Source organism: Odocoileus virginianus, chromosome 10 (assembly GCF_023699985.2).
Source record: "Odocoileus virginianus isolate 20LAN1187 ecotype Illinois chromosome 10, Ovbor_1.2, whole genome shotgun sequence".
Taxonomy (NCBI): domain Eukaryota; kingdom Metazoa; phylum Chordata; class Mammalia; order Artiodactyla; family Cervidae; genus Odocoileus; species Odocoileus virginianus.
In genome coordinates, this window is record NC_069683.1 from 35,957,776 (window position 1) to 35,976,810 (window position 19,035).

The 19,035-nt window shown below is 46.2% G+C and overlaps 1 protein-coding gene across 3 annotated transcripts in view; it reads left to right on the forward strand.

Moving 5' to 3' along the window:
* Positions 1-19,035, forward strand: part of MICAL2 (microtubule associated monooxygenase, calponin and LIM domain containing 2) — a 229,848-nt gene that overhangs the window by 82,456 nt on the left and 128,357 nt on the right. For all 3 annotated transcript variants that reach the window (XM_070473390.1, XM_070473388.1, XM_070473389.1), the window contains exons 4-7: positions 9,314-9,521; positions 13,499-13,615; positions 15,337-15,438; positions 18,520-18,675. In XM_070473390.1, the coding sequence (XP_070329491.1) occupies positions 9,314-9,521; positions 13,499-13,615; positions 15,337-15,438; positions 18,520-18,675 (583 nt within the window). The remainder of the gene's footprint in view (positions 1-9,313; positions 9,522-13,498; positions 13,616-15,336; positions 15,439-18,519; positions 18,676-19,035) is intronic.

Genomic DNA, 19,035 nt, shown 5'->3' on the forward strand with positions numbered 1-19,035 from the left:
CCTTCTCCAGGGACCTTCCCCACCCAGGGATTGAACTCAGGTCTCCTGCATTGCAGGCAGATTCTTTACCAACTGATTAAAGTCATGGTCCCTGGACCTAGGCACCTGAGTTTGAATCCTGGATCCAGCTCTTAAAAGTTACAGCTGTGAAATTGACAGGGTGGTTATGAGTTGTTGTGAATAAAGGACTCTGAGTGCTGGCTATTATCATTGTAATGTTTAAAAGCAAAAGTTCACTAAGCAACTGAAAAGAAAGAGAGAAAGTGATAAATGTGAACTTGTGTATCTATTTCTGGAGGCTAGATTGTGTATCTTAGCTCTACTTTCCCCCCCACACATGGATTATAACTGGCCCTAGAGTTTTTAGCTTTGAATGTATCTAGACTCAGCCCATCTCTGAAGGCTCTTCACGCTATTCCTCATAAAGGAATATGAGATTCCTAACACCCTTTTTTGGAGTCTTGGAAGGGCCCATGGCCTTTGCTGTTCCAACTGAAGGAAAGAGAGTCAAGGCAGCTGGCTGGTCAAGCTCTCCCCCCATGAATAGAAATTCCTTGCTGATAACTGTGTACAACAAGATGTCAGCATCAGAGCCCAGGGATAAGAACTTATGAGATCCACTGAAGAAAGACCATTGATGGGGAGAAAACCAATGCTATAAGAAGCAACATGTATTGTAAATTGTCACATCAAATGGTATGTTTAGATGTGTCCGTTTTTGTATGTAAATTTTACCATAAAAAAAAAACTAAATTTTTTTCACTATTTTTTATTGTTGATTTACAATGTTGCATTAGTTACTACTGTACAGCAGAGTGACTCAATTATACACATAGATGCATTCCTTAAATGTTTTCTTTCATTGTGGTTTATCATAAGATGCTGAATATAGTTCCCTGTGTTATACAGTACCTTGTTGTTTATCCATTCTGCGTGTACCAGTTTGCATCTACTAATCCTAAATTTCCTCTGCTATTTGCCTCCCTCTTGGCAACCACCAGTCTATTCTCTATGTCCCTGATTCTGTTCTATTTCATAGATAGGTTCATTTGTGTCATATTTTAGATCCTACATATAAATCATATCATAAGATATTTGTCTTTCTCTTTCCGACTTCATATAGTAGATACTCTGTATTTGCATCCGTTTTACTGCAAATGGCATTATTTTGTTCCTTTTTATGGTGGAGTAATATTCCATTGTATATCTGTACCACATCTTCTTTATCCATTTGTCTATTGATGGATATTTAAATTGTTTCCATATCTTGGCTATTGTGAATAGTGCTGGTGTGAACATGGGAGTGCATGTATCTTTTTGAATTAGAGTTTTGTCTGTAAAATATGAGGGGGGTTGCTGAAATGATATGATAATTCTACTTTTAATTTTCTGAGGAGCCTTCATACTCATTTCCACAGTGGCTGCACCAACTTATATTCCAATTTACAGGGTATGAGAGTAACCTTTTCTCCACACCCTCTCCAACATTTATTTGCAGACTTTTTTATATGGCCGTTCTGACCTCTATGAGGTGGTACCTCATTGTAGTTTTGTTTTGCATTTCTCTAATAATTAATGATGCTGAGCATCTTTTCAGGTACCTATTGGACATCTGCATTTTATCTTTGGAGAAATGTCTCTTTAGGTCTTCTGTCCATTTCTCATTGGGTTGTTCATCTTTATGTTGACTTATGCAAGTTATTTGTGTATTTTGGAACTTAAGCCTTTGTCAGTTACAGTGTTTGCAAATTTGTTGTTGTTCAGTCACTCAGTCATGTCTGACTCTTCGCGACCCCATGGACTACAGTGCACCAGGTTTCCCTGTCCTTCACCATCTCCCGAAATTTGCTCAAACTCATGTCCATTGAGTCAGTGATGCCATCCAACCATCGTCCGCTTCTCTTCCTGCCTTCAATCTTTCCCCACATCACGATCTTTTCTAATGAGTTGGCTCGTCACATCAGGTGACCGAAGTATTGGAGCTTCAGCATCAGTCCTTCCAGTGAACATTCAGGGTTGATTTCCTTTAGAATTGACTGGTTTGATCTCTTTGCAATCAAATATTATTTGCAAATATTTTCTCCCATTCTGCAGGCTGTCTTTTTGTTTGGTTTATGGTTTCCTTTGTTGTATAAAAGCTTGTAAGTTTAATTAGGTCCCATTTGTTTATTTTCATTTTACTTCTATTGCCTTGGGAAACTGACCATGGGTATAATTTATGTTAGAGAATGTTTTGCCTATGTTCTCTTCTAGAAGTTTTATGGTGCAATGTCATATGTTTAAGTCTTTAAGACATTTGAAGTTTATTTTTGTTTATGGTGAGAGGGTGTGAAAAATCTGAATAATTATTGAACTCTAGTTAATTAGATTTGCATCCTGAAGCATTTGGGAAGAAATGTACTGATTCAGCAATTTCACTGAAATGCACCAAAACTTAAGATCAACTGATGAATAAGTAGAGAGGTAGAAGGATGATAAGACATGTGATAAAGCAAGGAGTATAAAATCTAATCATAGAATCTAGGTGGTGCATATTTGGGTGTTCACTAAAATTCTTTCAATTTTTAAAAATTTGTTTTAAAAGTTTTATAATAAGATACTGTAAAAAATATTGTAAAGCTACTAGACTGAAAATAAAACCAAACAAAAAAGCCCATAATGGAAAAATATTTAAGTAGATACTGGAAATATTTACAAACATTTAAAATAATGTTGGAAAACTGGATGTTAATATAAAGAAAAGTAAAAGTAGTCCTTTATATATTCTGCAATATATTTCCTTTTTTGAATTATAAAAGTTATATATATTTATATAATAAATGTGTGTATATGCATATATTTAGAAGGACGTTACAGACAGTGGGCAAAGCAAGTGAAAAGACCCCGTGTGTGCTTAGGGAGACCGTTGTGGTTGGAGTGCAGAGAGGGAGTGGGGCTGGGCAGGAGCTGAAGACAGAAGGGAAAATGAAGGGCAATACAGTGAGACCATAATACAGTCTGATTTTGAGTTCTGTGTGCCATGAAAAGACATCAGAGGTTGTGAACTGGGTGTGACGTGATCTGACTTTAGAAGGACCACTCCAGTTGCTGTTGGGGGTATGGACTGTAAGGGGACATGAGTGAAAGCAGGAGACCAGGTAGGAGTCCTGCTATTAGGGCGGAGGAGGACGGTATCTTGCATCAGGATGACAGCATGGAGGAGGTGAAACTAATCAGGAGCAGAATCTTTTCTGAAAGTAGAGTCAACAGGATTTATTGGCATGATTGGTTTGAGATAAGAGAAAAGGAATCTAGGTTGAATCCAGATTTTTGGCTCAAGGAGCTGGAAAAGTGGGAAGTGGATAAATATGAACTGAGATGACCATGACTGGGAGAGGAGTAGGGGGTGGGGGTGGTGAGGGATGATGTGTGATCAAGAGTGTGATCGTAGGTCTGGTTTGACATCTGAGATGCTTATTAGAGCCGCTGAGAATGTCAGCAGGCAGTTGTTTATCTGAGTCTAGGAGTTTAGGGGTTGGGGACAATTTTGAGCATCATCAGCATGAAGATGGTACTTAAAGCCATGGAAAGAGGCTGTAAAATAAAGAAGGGAAGAAGATGGAGTTTGAGCCCCAGGTGCTGCCAAGTGTAGAGGTCAGGAAGACGAGGGGAGCTAGTAGAGGTGCATGGGCATCTGTGGCCAAGGTGGAGAGAGGAGATTCCAGAGAGTGAGTCTGTTTCAAGTGCTGCAGTGCTGGTTCTCTGCCTCTGGTTTCTTTCTCTCTCCTTACTGTCTTTTTTATTGCCCTGGAACTACTTGTCCTAAACCAGTACTTTCATTCTACTCCAAACCCATAATGGCCCAGTAGGGATGGCGGGGGGAACCATTCAGATCCTTTGATCTGACATCCCGGGCCTTCTACCACCTGGCTCCCTCTCTGTCCCTTGCCTGGTTTCCCTTCAGCCTTTCCTGTCCCACACAACACCAGACTCACTTGAGCTCAGCCTGGCCCCCCCGCCGCCCCCTCCAAGTCACCTCCCTCTTTCTCAGCCTGACATTTCTTCTGTCTCTCTTGAGTCCTCAGCCTCAGTTCTCCACTCCTGGGCCATCTTCTGATAGGACTTTTCATAACCAAATTTGTCCCTTCCACACACATCTCCAATAGTCACAGATGGTCCCAAGCCATCTAGCACTTCTGGTCCCTTTTCCCCTTTCTCTCTGATCCTCAATCAGACAGCCTCCTGAGGTTTGGGAACAGGCACATTCTCTTGCTTCTTTTGCCACCCACAGAGGGAACTCAGTGGTCTTACATATGTTAGCTGAGAAGGGAACATGCTAATTCATAATAAGGCCCGAGGAAACCTGGAAGACTTTTAATGCATGATCATGATTTCAAGTACAACTCCTGGGATCCAAGGTTTGTTCTAACCCTAGTCCTGTGACCATAGTCAAGTTTACCTTCCCAAACCCGTTTTCTCATCTGCCGAATGCCCAGTTCAGGGTTATTGTAGGAAAGAAATGAGGTGCCTATCTTACAAACTGCTTAGCGCAATAGAAGCCGACAGTATGTGGGAGCTCTGATTTTTATTATTGCTATTATGAAAACTATCTTTACTATTACTCTTCCCATTATGGGATGGACAGACACCTGCAAAGGTGGGACAGAGTTGGCACTGTTGATGATGTACTTTGGCATCTGAAATGAAAGGAGTCGTGGGCTTACTTACTGCTGATCTCTAGGGGAGGTTTGGCAGCACACATGCCCAGACTTCATGAGTTCCTCATGCCTTAAATGAAGGAGATGCGGGAGGTATGAACAGCACCCAGAGGCAGGAAGCACAGCCTTGGTGATTGCACTTCTGATTCTCAAGTCCAGGGTCCAACGTGAGTGTACTTACACGGCCCAGGGGTAAGATGTTTGCAAATGAAACTGTCCCCCAAAATCCAGACCCCACTCTCAGCAGTTACAATTGCTCAACGGGTCAGAGCACCGGCTCAGGCTGAAAGGGAGGGACAGAGGAATGGAATGTTTCTCGGAGGAATTTGTGTTATTTTTTTGAGAGCAGACAGGGAGAACAGGATATCTTTCTTCATTTCCTCTCTGTAAATTTCTGAGGTTAGTAAGTGGGTAATTGTTACTCAGGAATAGCTGGGTGTGACCCAGATACAGGAGAGTCAGATCAGGGCAGGGCAGGGCAGGGCAGGGCCCTGTCAAGCAGATGAGGGCTTGCTTCTCACTGGAGTGGCCTTTGAAGTTGCTGTGGAGAGCTCCGTCTGGCCATCCCCACCCCCGCCACACAGAGCTTTCTCCATCCAAGGCTAGAATTGTAGGTGGCTGCATTTCTCGTGAGCTCCCCTTTCCCATGGGGCCATGAGCGCAGGCCCCTTAGGCCAGCAAATGGGTGGAAGGCACCTTGGGTTTGATAACTCTCTGCCCTGTGATTTGAACGAGCTGTTTGCACTCATGGTAACCCAGTAACAGTCAGGGCCTTCCTGTCTGGGTTTAGATAAGCAACCCGTCTTAAGAGCCAGTGAGGCTAGGAAGCCACACCAGGAAACATGAGGGCACGTTCCCTGGACCCAGAGCACTGCCCGGGGAGCTGGCCTGCGGGCCGGCATGCGGGAGGGCCGCCGCTACCAGGGAGACGGCACCACCCGTGACATCGCACCTCTCAGCTCGCTGCCAGGTCTCCAGAGGACCAGAGAGGCTGCCAGTGTGCATGCCTGACCCCCCACTGCCCACACCTCCCTGAGTGGCTTCCCGAGAGCTGCAGGGGCTTTAGCACCATCCGGCCTGTAAATTTCCACCCCAGGGATGGACATGAAGTTCAGCCAAGATGCGGACTCAGGGCTTTGGGGCAGAGGCCCCGTGCACTCAGCCTGAACCCGGCTCCGTTTGGAGGGCCAAGGTGTGCCCTGTGTAGGGAAGGAGCCCAAGCTGGCCTCACTTACTCCTGAACACATCCCCTGTGGCCTGGCCTCATGGTGAGGCAAGCAGCTCGGATCTCAGCCTTTGGGACCACGTGGCCTGGGTTCATGTCCAAACTTGACCACTTCCTTGTTAGGGGACCCACCTTGGGGCAATTTCTGACCTTCCTTTGCCTCCACTTCTTACCTCAAATATGGGGACAATAATAGTACCCAGAGCAAGTTAACTTTTCAATGCCTCAGTTTCCTCATTTACAAAGTGGAGGTGGTGATGACAGTTACCTCATAGGGCAGTTGGAAGGATGAAATAGATGGAATGATTAGGACAGTGCCTCGCAAGTAGAACATGCTGGGCGTGATATAGTTTAGATCCTATAGTCATCCTTTTCAAGGAGCTGCAGAGCCTGGGTGAGTGAGTTGTAAATGGCAGACCTTGGTCTGCCCGCTCCCTCTAAGTGCTGGCTTTCTGCACCCCACCTCCCTGGACTGTCTGCATGCAGAGCTCCCAAACAAACTGGAGGCAGAATTCAGAAGCGGAAATCAAGCCTCCAGACTGCTAACCCCTAGCTTAGCCCCTGGTCCTCTTGGCGGCTCCCTCTGGGGACTGATCCCTTTAGCATTCTTGGCGCAGTCCCAACACTTTCCACTTTGCACCACATTCCCCCCCCCACCCCGCCCCACTCCACCACCACTTGTGGGATGGATGATGCACCATGTTACCAAGAAGTCAGTATTGCTTTGGGGGTTCCCCTGGGAGGGCGCAGGGCTCCTGTCCAGCCCAGTGCCTTGACAGTGGGCGAGGCCTCACATCCCCTCTTCCCATCCTTTGATAAATAAAGAGCTGATTTTTCCATGTGGCATTTGTCTCTCTCCGCAAATGTGGAGGTCTAAGCACGGCCAAGCTTATCTATACAATGGACTTCCTGCTGGTGTTGGATCTACCCTGCTCCCCACTGTGTAATAAATTTATGTCGCCTGAGCACACAGATCTGCTGACGTCCGTGATCCTGGTGGCCTTGGCAGACCCCAGCTCCCCCAGCCTGGGTGGGAAATGCAGACATAAACGCTGGCTGATGTGAATCGAACATCCCGGTTACAGTCAGCCAGCCAGAGATGGGTGGGCCTTGAGGGTGTGGGAAGTTCCTTCATCCATCAAATGTTTATTGAGGCCTCCTGTGTGCCAGGCCCCATACTGGACATGGAGATAGCTTTTGAGGAGCTTTTACGCTGGCCTGGGAATCAGATGCACATAATTATAACACATGGAGCTCGGTTCTGGGGTGGCACTGAGGACAGAGCCTGTGGGAGGACTGTACAATCTAATTTGGGGCTCAGCCTCAGGGCTGACTTTTAATGAAAAATTTTCATTCCTTGGCACGGAATCCTCAGCAGTGAAGCCCAGATGCGTCTGGGAAAGGTGGAGAGTTCCTTTGGGTTGAGTTATCATAATGCTTTGCACACATGGCCTGTTTGCACTAGGCCCACCATCCAGAGCATCAGCTGTGGGCAGGCCAGGAGAACCCTCTTCTTCACCTGCTCCTCTGCCCAGGCATGGAGCAGCCGTGGTTTTCAGCTTCTTGTCAGAACTCCGAGTTCCCATGTTAATCATAACAAGTGTGTTCCTGGGGAACTGTCCTGGCTCCGGCCAGCAAGCCTTCTCTCCTGTCTTGATAACATCTGTACCAAATTTTCTCCGTTTATATAATTAGGCCTGTTGGTATTTGCTTTGGGTATGACTGGTGTCTCTGAAATTTCAGGCCCCAAAGTATGAGCTGGGAGCCAGGGTGGTGGGATTTCAGGTTTAGTTGGGAGGGCTGGAGATGGCACACCAGCTACTGTCTGCATGAGAAATGCACAGCAGCCCCGCAGCTGGTGGGAGTAGGAACCCCTGCCTTGCCCTGCGAGCAGTGCTGGATCAGGCCTAGGAGATGGAAGAATGCACGGGGCTCCCTTCCTCCCCTCCCTGCCTTTCTTCACCCCACATCCTCCCGCCCCACTCCGTCTGTGGCCCTGGAGTGACAGAACTCAGCAAACAGGAAAAGATGCGCTAACTGCAAAGAAATGCAGTGAATCCAAACTTAACCCCAAAGCCAACCTCAGAGCATCGGGGTTTGGAGTCTTGCTCTGAGATGCCCGTCATAGTCTGGCTATGTCCGAACTGGAGGAGCTGTTTGGGGTGTGAGATAAAGAGGAGAGCTGCGCTTGGGGGAGTTGGTTCTCTGTAGCCAGCTCCAACCAGAAAGGAAGCATTAGGTTTTGCTACCCGCTGCCTGTCTCTGGAGTGCATTGTATCTCATTGGTGACTTCATTTCCTCTAACAGAGTTTCCACAAACTCTCTGGATGGTTCCAGCGAGTAAGCCACACTGATTGTGGTGTGGGAGCTTCTGATATGCTTATTTGCAGTTTCCCTTTGGGAGTCTGGAGGCCCCAGATGAGTGATAACTGGATGATGGAACATTTGCTAGGGGAAGGGGAATGCTTTTTTTTTTTAAGATAAGGTTTGATCCCGAGCAGAAGGGATGTTTCCAGATGCCTGTGTGGTGTCAAGCAGTGATGTGTGGGTGCAGATCCCCTTCTCTGTGACTCTGGAGGGTATCCCCAGTTAGTTAGACCCCCATCCCAAGTTGAACTCTTGCCTCTTAAAGGTGCTTCGGGACCTGTCTAGGGGACAGGGTGGGCTGCTGGGAGAAGGGTCTGTCAGCCAGAATACCGACCGCCACGTTCCTGTTTTTTTTTGGAGCAGTGATGCTTGTAAGATTTTATTTGAATAGAAGGGCTTTTCCCCAGTGTAAGTAGTTGGTTAGGTCATTATGTGTCTTCTCTTCTTTCCTAAATGGCTGTAGCTTTCTTGGGGAAGGACCCTTGTCTTGTTCACTGTTGCAGGATCCCTTGAGACCTAGTTCAGGACTGGAAGAGAATCCCATTCCTGTCACTTCTGCCCACACAGTCCCAATGCCTTCAGGACCATGACCATACCCCTTTGCTTAACTTTGCAGACTCTCAGCATCGAGTTCCAGATGAATCCTTGTCTCCTTTCTCTCCTTTCCCCTTAAGTATCCTCCTCTCCTTCCACCTGAACTAACAGGTTAAATGCCGGAGCTGGGATTTAAGGCCAGTTCAGTTTAACTATGAACCTCACCTGTATCTTACTGTGCCTTCCCTGAGTCCTTCATGGACTCTGCATTCTTCACGAGGATTTGGCACAGTGATTGGTGTGGGGTAAACCCACAGGTAATGTACATGGGATGTATGAATGGCGGGTCCTAATAAGTGTTCAATTTGCACTCACTGGTTAATATGGGTGCATGTGGGTTTGCTCCCCAGTTACACTGCTGACTGGGGAGGAAGTTCTGTCCACAAGGCTAGAGGCCACTGAGTGTCTCTCTCCTCTCTCCCCTCTTCAGTGTCTCATCATTGGGGGAGGACCGTGTGGTCTGCGCACTGCCATTGAACTTGCCTACCTGGGGGCCAAAGTGGTCGTGGTGGAGAAGAGGGACACCTTCTCCCGGAACAACGTGTTGCACCTCTGGCCTTTCACCATCCATGACCTGCGAGGCCTGGGAGCCAAGAAGTTCTATGGGAAGTTTTGTGCCGGCTCCATCGACCATATCAGTGAGTGGAGCCAGGGGTGGCACCCCATGTGGGGAAGGGGCTGACCTGGGGTGGGGTATTTCTCCACATTGTGGAATCCCCAGGATATTCCATCTTGCAAGTCTCTGGGGGCCCCTCACATCCAACCGACAGACATTTAGTGCCAGACCCTGTGCTGTGCCCACTAGACTGGAAGCACCGTGAGGCCAGGGACCATGGTATGTCTTACCACAGTATCTTTAGGGCACAAAATGGTGCCTGACACATAGTAGATGCTCAATGCACTTCTGTTGAATGAATGAGTGAATGAAATATGGTTAACAGAGGCAGAGGTGAGTCATATCGTTTACACTCTTGGGGAAATCACTGAGATTTTGTCAACAATAAATTGTGCTGTAATAGAATAATCAGACTTGCCAGAGGCACTTAGAAGAGGGAGTTGCTAAAACCACCCAGTGGGCCAAATTGTCAGGAGGTCTCTTGGTTAGTGCAAGTTGGGACATGGAGTTGCCAGTCTGGGGAGCGGGGAAGGATTTAGAGCAGAGAGATGACACAGTTGACACATCCTGTACCAGATTGCCTTGAGCTTTAGAAAGGGAGAGGCCATCCTGTAGGGGGTCCATCCAGAAAAGGAGGGGGATTGGGAAGGTGGATTTTGGGTCCTGGGCCATCCCTGAATGCTTAGTAGGATGAAGTGAGCACTGAGGCACCTCCTGCGCTGGTGTTACTTAGGCCTGGGTCTCTCGAGGCGAGTTCTGTGCAGGCAGGCTTTGGGAGAGAAACCCCTCCCTCCTCCTCATGCTTTATAGGAAAGAGGTCTTTTTTTTTTTTGTCTTTTTTTTAAAATTCATTTGGCTGTACCAGTTACTTACATCACTCAGGATCTGTAACTGTGGCATGTGGGATCTAGTTCCCTGACCAGAGATCAAACCCGGGCCCACAGCATTGGGAACCTGGAGTCTTAGCCACTGGACCACCAGGGAAGGAGCCTTTAGTCATTTTATATACAGCAACCATAACTCGTAAAAGTCAGGGGAGTTACTATTGTGGGGAGAGTTCAAGGGTTTGAATAGATTTGGGTCCATCTTCTGTGTGACTTGGGTCAGATTTCTCACCTTCCTCCAGCCCCATTTTTGTTTCCCCTAAATATGATCAATGCCTGCTTACCAAGAGAGCTGAGAGGATTAAATGAGGTCATGTTTGAAATGCGCTTATCACTGTGCCTGGCTGGTCTAGGTGTTCAGGAAGCGCTTTGCATCCAGTGGGGTACAGTGAGCAAGAGGCAGCCAGGATCCCCAAATTCAAATAAATTCAGGGCTGCAATCTCCAACCAGTGAGTGGAAGGGGAACCCTGAGACCCATGCTCTTACGAGGACAGGCACTGATGGGAAAGGGGTGTGGGGCTGGGACGAGAACAACTGGAGAGAATTATCAGCCAGACAGGGTGTAATTTAGTCAGATACAGGAGACCTTACCAGCAGTGGCCCAGGGTTTGTTCCTGCCCTGGGATGAGAAAATTCCAAGAGTCCATTGGAAAGAAATTTGGATTTGCCCAGAAGGCTGCAGTGTCAGCTTTCCGGATATTCCTTACCACCCACGGAAGAATGTATGTTGGTACCAATTTAGAATGACAACATTAAGCACCACTTTCCCACCGAGCCTTCCTGAGAGGCAGAGCTGGTCACCAGGAGGCCTCAAGAGGTCTCAGGACTGCCAGGCTGCCTTTCTAGCCAGGGGGCCCCTCACTGCTCCATTGATGGGGCCCCCACTTAACCCCTGGTTCTTGTGTGTGGAAACACAGGCAGGACTCTGAAACTGAGATTCCAAGTTCAGAGTGATTGTTGTCAAGGGCAGCTCTAATACCTGTGAGAAGGGAGGCAAGGAGAATTTATCGAGGACCTACTGGGTGCCGAAACCAGATAGACTAGGAACCTTGAAACCATGAGGAGAAGCCTCCTGCCCCCATGGCCTATTTCCTGGCATGGATTCTTTGAGCACCAGCTGATTGGCTTCCTTTCAAACTGGCCATGGTCTCCAGCCCCAGCTGTGACCTGGTCTTCAGCTTTGCTCAGCAATTTTCTGCTGGTCCTGTGTCAGCATCCTCCTCCAGTTCCCACCGTGGCCGTCCCAAGCCTCCACTACAGCCTCCTCATTCTGAGCAGATGGCCTCCCCCCATCCGCTTCCCTCCGATGCTCTGCAGAAGAGAAGCCACTAGTGGGAGCACCCACCCCCTCCGCCAGTCCCTCTCCTTCCTCCTCCTGCACTCTCCTCTCCCCAAGTGCCCATTCCTTCCTCTCACCCCGAAGTCAGAGGCAGAACTGGTCACTTCTTCTCCAAGCCTAGATGCTCAGTTTCCTCCTCTCCTTTCCCCCTGCCTTTGCCTCACTCAGCCCTCCAGGCCTCTGATAGAGTCCATTACTTTTCTTTACCTCAAAGTACTCATTCTAGAAAGAGGGGACATAGACTTTGCCTCCACTTTCCACTCATGCCAGCTTCCACTGTGGTCTGATTTCTCCCCAGTACTATGCTAAAGGGATTCTCTCCAGAAGCTTCCCTGACTCCTGTGCCCTGGCCTCCTGCAGTCTTCCTAATCTCTCCACAGGACCCAGTATTCTTGGTCCCTTCTCCCTTGGCTTTCAGGCCTGCCGCTCAGACCCCGTTCTGCCACCCCGCTGCCCCTGAGCCCCAGGCCCTGCCCCATTCTGTTTCCCCATGTTTCCTCCACCCGATGGGGTCCCACATCTCCTGGGCCTGGATGGCACTGCGTGATGCTAGATGTCCAATACGTGTTCAGTGAGTGACGCCCACAGAATGCAGAGGGGCCCACAGGTAATCTGAGACTGTGTGCTCTCCGTAATGTATTTGGAGGCATGCCCATTTGTGCTCAGTGGCAGGACAAAATGGAAAAACAAAGAGCCACTCATTGGGAGAGTTTGGGAGAGTGGGTAGGAGGTGGAAACCATGAGTCTAGCTTTGTGGGGAGGATTCCCCACTCCACCCATTACCAGGGATGGCTGAGAGCTTAGGCGGAGTAAGCCGTTTACTCTCTGACCGTACGTATTCACTCTTCACTCGTTCTCTGCTTACTTCTCTTTCCATCTTCGTCCTGTCAAACCCACAGCCCAGCTCAGGAAGGAGCAGAAAAGAGGGTCACCCTCATGATAGTGGGTGTCGCCCACCTGACAGCTAGAGCAGTCTTGGAATCAGACGGATCTGGATCCACATTCCAGTTTTGCTCCTGTGTGAGCCTGAGCAAGTCACGTAGTCCTATCGAGCCTCAATTTCTCACCTCTGAAACGGGAGTAATTATCCCAAAGGGCCACTGGAAGGGTTAAATGAGAGAACACAGGGTGCTTGGCACATAATTAGTGCTCAGTAACGATCATTATTGGTACAGGCATACCCTGGAGAAATTGCAGGTTTGGTTCTAGACCATCACAACAAAGCAAATATTGAAAAAAGCAAGTTACATGAATCATGGTGCATGTAAAAGTGATGTTCACACTATACTGTAGTCTATCTAGTGTATATGCATATGGAATTAGGTATAAAAAAGCAATGTAAATGCCTTAATTTAAAAATACTTTATTGCTAAAAAAAATGCTAACCATGATCTGAGCTTCAGTGAGTTGTAAGCTTTTGTAATAGTAAAACATCAAAGGTCACTGATCACAAATCACCATAATAAATATAATAATAATGAAAAAGTTTGAAGTATTTCTAGAATTGCCAAAATGTGACACAGAGACACAAAAGGAGCAGATGCTGTTGGAAAAATGACACAAGTCGACTTGCTTGACGCAGGGTTGCCACAGACCTTCAGTTTGTAAGAAACATAATATCTAGAAAGTGCAATAAAGCAAAATGCAATAAAATGAGGTATGCCTCTATATCGTTATGCTCAGAAATCATGTGGTAATTAGATAGTGTTCTGCGTACAAGAGGCACTGAGACATTGTTCATGACGGTTCATCTCTTTCAACTTCCTTTCTAACAGGTATTCGTCAGTTGCAGCTCATCCTATTCAAGGTGGCCTTGATATTGGGGGTTGAAATCCATGTGAATGTGGAGTTTGTGAAGGTTCTAGAGCCTCCTGAAGATCAAGAAAATCAAAGTACAGTATAATTTTCCTTTTGGTCTAGAAATCAGATATTGTGAAATGGAAACAACATTTGCAACTCCCAGAGGATGATTCGTTAGAATTATTCTGGGGCTGTTTGACATAATTCCATCAAAGGATATTTTACTGTTTTGGACCATTGCTGTCACTTTAGGTTTGTTCTTCAGCTCCCAGCAGATATATTAGAGACATGAGTTTGATCTCTGGGTAGGGGAAGTCCCCTGGAGTAGGAAATGGCAACCTGCTCCAGTATTCTTGCCTGAAATATCCCATGGGCAGAGGAGTTTGGTGGCCTACAGTCCATGGGGTTGCAGAGTCAGACATAGCTGAATGCGTGCGCGTGCACGCGCACACACGCGCACACACACACACACACAGATACACATTAAACCTGTAATTTGGTTACCCTGTCACTAGGAGGCAGTACTTTGACAGATGAAGTCTAAGTAGTATGTAGGAAAGAAAATGTAGATTTGGTTATCTGATAAAATTCATCCACATGCTCTTCAAGCTGTGTGTACACACACAGATATGTGGATATACTTACTGTACCTGTATGATATTTTAAAAATCTAGTAAAGAAAAATAAAGTTTTGAGAGCAAGTGTGAAATGTTTGAAATATTATTTGGCCTATAATATTTTTAAGCTTTATTGAAAAATAATTTATAAATCATAAAATTCATCCATTTTAGGTATGTCATATTGAATAATTTTTCTCTTGTTCCTTTTAGTATTTTATAAAAATTCTGATCTTTTATATTCACCATGGCCAGAGTTTGTTCACAATGCCTCTATATGTTAATATCAAACTCTTCTGCTGCTAGACAGGGCTTTCAATTTGGGGTCGAGTTTTGTGTCAGAGACCTTGTAGTTTCATACACAGGTTACAATCCTGATTTCTCCTGTCCTTTGCCCAGAATATTGACATTTTAGGGGAGACATTAGTTGGCTCTTATGACAGGACAACATGGTAATTTGACTTTGAGACCTGTGTGCTCTTAACCTTTCCCAGATCCCTGTGTGCTGTGCTGTGCTTACTTGCTCAGTTGTTTCTGACTCTTTGCAACACCATGGACTGTAGCCTGCCAGGCTCCTCTGTCCATGGGGATTCTCCAGGCAAGAATACTGGAGTGGGTTGCCATACCCTTTCCAGGGTATCAAACCTACCCAGGGATCTTCCCAACCCAGGGATCAAACCCAGGTCTCCCGCACTGCAGACAGATGCTTTACCTTCTGAGCCTCCAGGGAAGCCCAAGATTACTGGAGTGGGTAGCCTGTCCCTTCTCCAGGGGATCTTCCCAATCTAGGAGTCAATTTGGGGTATCCTGAGCTGCAGGCAGACTCTTTACCAGCTAAGCTACCAAAGAAACCCTCCCAGATCCCTAGTGGGTGTTAAATCCTAATTATGGGTAACCAGCAAGATTTCACCTGAAAATTGTTTCATAGACTCCCAGCCTTTATAGAGACCAGTAAAACCAGGCATGGAATTGGCACTGCTGGTTTACCTCTTCCTGGACTGAACTGAAGCTAAGCCAGAAGGACTCCAAGTTCAAGTGTGAATCTGAAGAGTCTGGGTCTTTCCTTTGGAGCTTCTGCCTGGGGTGCCTGTACCTGGTAGCATTGTCCATTTTTCATGGCCAACACAGCGGGGCATGTAATCACTCTGTCCTCCCATCGCTTACTGCCAGCTCATCTCATTTTTCTGTCCTGGCAGAAATTGGCTGGCGGGCAGAATTTCTCCCTTCAGATCACTCTCTGTCGGAATTTGAGTTTGATGTCATCATTGGCGCGGATGGCCGCAGGAACACGCTGGAAGGTGATGACTCTTCTTGGGGCTGAGAATGGAGGAATGGGAATGGGAAAGGGTGTATCAGGAAAGTCATGGAGAATGGGTGTAAGACGGTAGGTGCCAAAGCTGGATTGGGGGTCTTGATAGAAGGGCAAACTGCCCTGCTCTGCTTGGGGCTAAGCATTTAGAGAAAACCATTTAATTCTCTCTGAAGCTCTGTAATTTATGAATAGTAGGACCTTTCAGAACATTGCTATAAGGACTGGTCTAAGACTCATATGCAACAATGCTTTTTAAAGGTTAAGCACCATGGAAATTAAAAGAAAAAATCAATATACATTTATTGAACACCTGCTAGTGTGCAAGCCAGGGTGCTAAGTACTTTCATACTTCCAATGAAGAGAATCATTTTATACTGTTGATGGTATTGGTTTACTGTGAAGTATAATACGCTAGAAGGAGAACCTCATCTCTTCTCATAACTTTACAACATGCTTACTGCTGGGTAGTAAGATAAGTTTACCCCAAACTGTCAAGGAATAAAGCCACACCTCTCTGCTTCTAAGTTTGGAAGCATAACACATTTTTTAGGGGAGAATCTAGAATCTGTTAGGACCCTGGTTTGAAGACCAACTGGTCCCACATGGCATCTCTTGGGCTGAGGACAGGTCTGTTTTTCAAGCTTGCCTTTCTCAAAGGCTACAGCCTGCAGATGTCTGCCGGGGAGGGCACCTTCACTGAGGACAGAACACTCTCCCCGAGCTAGGGTTGATCTGCCAGACCTCAGAGTGCAGTCCTCCTAGCCAAGGCCCTCCCCACCTACTGCACAGTGCTGCTCCTTTCCTCTCTCTTCATTTCCGCACCCACTCCCCCACCCCAAGCAATCAATATTGGATATCAATTAAAAAATGTTTAAGCTGCCAACCTGAATATTGTACTGTTAGTTTATGAAGAACCAAAATGAAGGAGTGTTGAACAGAAACTCAAGATTTTTAGTCAAAGAGATTTTTGGCAAAGAAGTTGGGAATCACTGTGCAGGTAGAGAACCTGCCTGCCAATGCAGGAGATACAGGTTTGATCCCTGGCTTGGGAAGATCCCCTGTAGGAGGGTATGGCAACTCCACTCCAGTATTCTGGCTTGGAGAATCTGCTGCATAAAGGAGCCTGGAGGGCTACAGTCCATAGGGTCACAAAGAGTTGAATAGGACTGGAGCAATTTAGCATTAGCATGAGGCTTAGCATATGCAAAGAGGAGGGGAATCCCCACTGGTGCTGAAGACAGTGGTTTTGTCTGCTAGCAAGACAAATGCCTTGAGTTAAGCTAAGTAAACAGCAGTCAGTACCTGGGGCTGGGGTGGAAAGGAAATTCAGGACTGCAGGAAAAGATAGATGCTAAAAAGTAAGGGGATTAGGTCTATCTAATGGGACCATCTGTTGGTGATCCTGTGTGTAATCGCCTGTGATATTGTGATTTATAATAAGGCAAATATATCTGGGTCTTTGTCCCCTTTCTGGCACAGCACCCCAAAACCTTGGAATTTCCTGAGTGATAAGAGCAAGAGGAGTATCTTTTGTTATGATATTTGTCTGTGGTTCCTGAAAACATTTCAGAGCCATAAATGTGAAATGGCTGTGTTGTTATTCATAACAAGCTCCTTTCCACCACATCTGAGTATATGTTAATGAAGTGAGTTTTCTAAAGCACCTAAGAAAGGGAGGGGACTGGTTGCCCAGGGAGCCAAAAAAATGATTAGAGGGTTGGAAATTTTAATCCTATCCCCTGACCTCATGGGAGGGGAGAGGGGCTAGAGATGGAGCTCAGTGACCAGTGATTTAATCACTCAGGTGTCTGGAATAAAGCCTCCAAAAAAAAAAATAAACCCGAAAGGAAAGAGTGTCTAGAGCTTCTGGGTTGGTGAACAGGTGAAGGTTTGCAGAGAGTAGTAGCATGCTTGGAGAGGGTGTGAAAGCTCTAGCTTTCCCTACACCTTGCCCTGAGCATCTCTTCCACCTGGCTGATCCTGAGTTATTTAGTAAGATATTCTCTGAGTTCTGAAAGCCACTCTAGAAAATTAATCAAACCCAGGAGGGCATTCTTGAACATACAGTCTAGAGCTGGTTAGTCAGAAGCATTGGTGACAACAAGGGCTTATAACTGGCATCTGAGATAGAGGACTGTCAGTGGGACTGAGCTCTTGACCTGTGGGATCTGATGTTATCTCCATGCAGGTAGTGTCAGAATTGAGTTGAAGTGTAGGACACACCACCGCTATCCTGAAATTGCTGGTTGGCGTGTGAGGGAAAAGGAACAACAACAAAAACACATTGTAATTGGGTGCAGAATTCTTACAGCCATTAAAAAAGTGATTTCAATGTACACCATTGAAAACTATAAGAACCTCAATTAGTCACTGAACTAAAACAATTGCAAGTTGGAATTCCATCTACCCATTACACATATATTGAGTACTAAATGCCAGTCACCCGGACTGGAGACGGAAAGAGAATCCGTTAAAAATCTCTGTTCCACAGGAATTCAAGCTCATAATTCTACTTAGCAAATGGGGAAAAACATGAAAAGTGCTAACACAGTAGTTTTAATTGTGTAAGTTTAAATTGCATGTGGGTCTTTCATGAGACTACCTTGTAGCAATGTCTGTATCTGCTTCTTCTAAAGATAATCTTTCCATGGGTGGTGGCGGGGGTGGTTTCAGGATGGTTCTAGGGCACTACATTTATTGTGCACTTTATTTCTATTATTATATCAACTCTACCTCAGGCATTAGATCCCAGAGGTCGGGGACCCCTGTTCTAAAGGATGAGCCCTGTGACTGTCCACTGGAGAAGCACACTGTTGTTTTGGAAGCCTAACCAGAATAATTGGTCCTGGAGATTTGGGGGAAGGAAAAAGTCCCACTGAGAAAGGCCTCCAATGGGTTTCTTTCTCAGGAACAAACCTTAGCATTTCTGTCTGCCTCTATACTCTAGATCCAAAATTCTGGTTTCACTGTCCCATGGGCCATCTGAGAGTAGCTTTCTCAGTAATCTTTTCCAGTTTTCACATCAAATCCAGAAGAAAGACTCACTTTTCCCCTTTTCCTCACACAGGGTTCAGAAGAAAAGAATTCCGTGGGAAGCTGGCTATTGCAATCACTGCCAACTTCATCAACAGAAACAGCACGGCTGAGGCCAAGGTGGAAGAGATTAGCGGCGTGGCTTTCATCTTCAATCAGAAATTTTTTCAGGATCTTAAAGAAGAAACAGGTGGGACCTTCACCTTTCTCCAATCCAGGCTATTGTTCATGCTTCTCTGTTCTGTATAGGGGTTGGAGTAGGGTGGAATGGGGAGGGGTGCGAGCGCCTGTCTTTCCTAGCTCTTGGGACCGAGAGACTCACTCTGGTAAAGTGGAAGGAGGGGTTTCTCTTTAGGATAATAATGGACAGAATCCCTTCAGGGACAGAAAGGATTCTTGAGGGAAATTTCTAGATGTTGTACATGAAAATAGATAACCATTTATTTAATGGTTAATAGATAACCATTGATTTATTTAGCCATCTATACTCAGGAGACATTTACTGATTGCCTGTCATATTTGTTGTTCAGTCACCAAGTCACGTCTGACT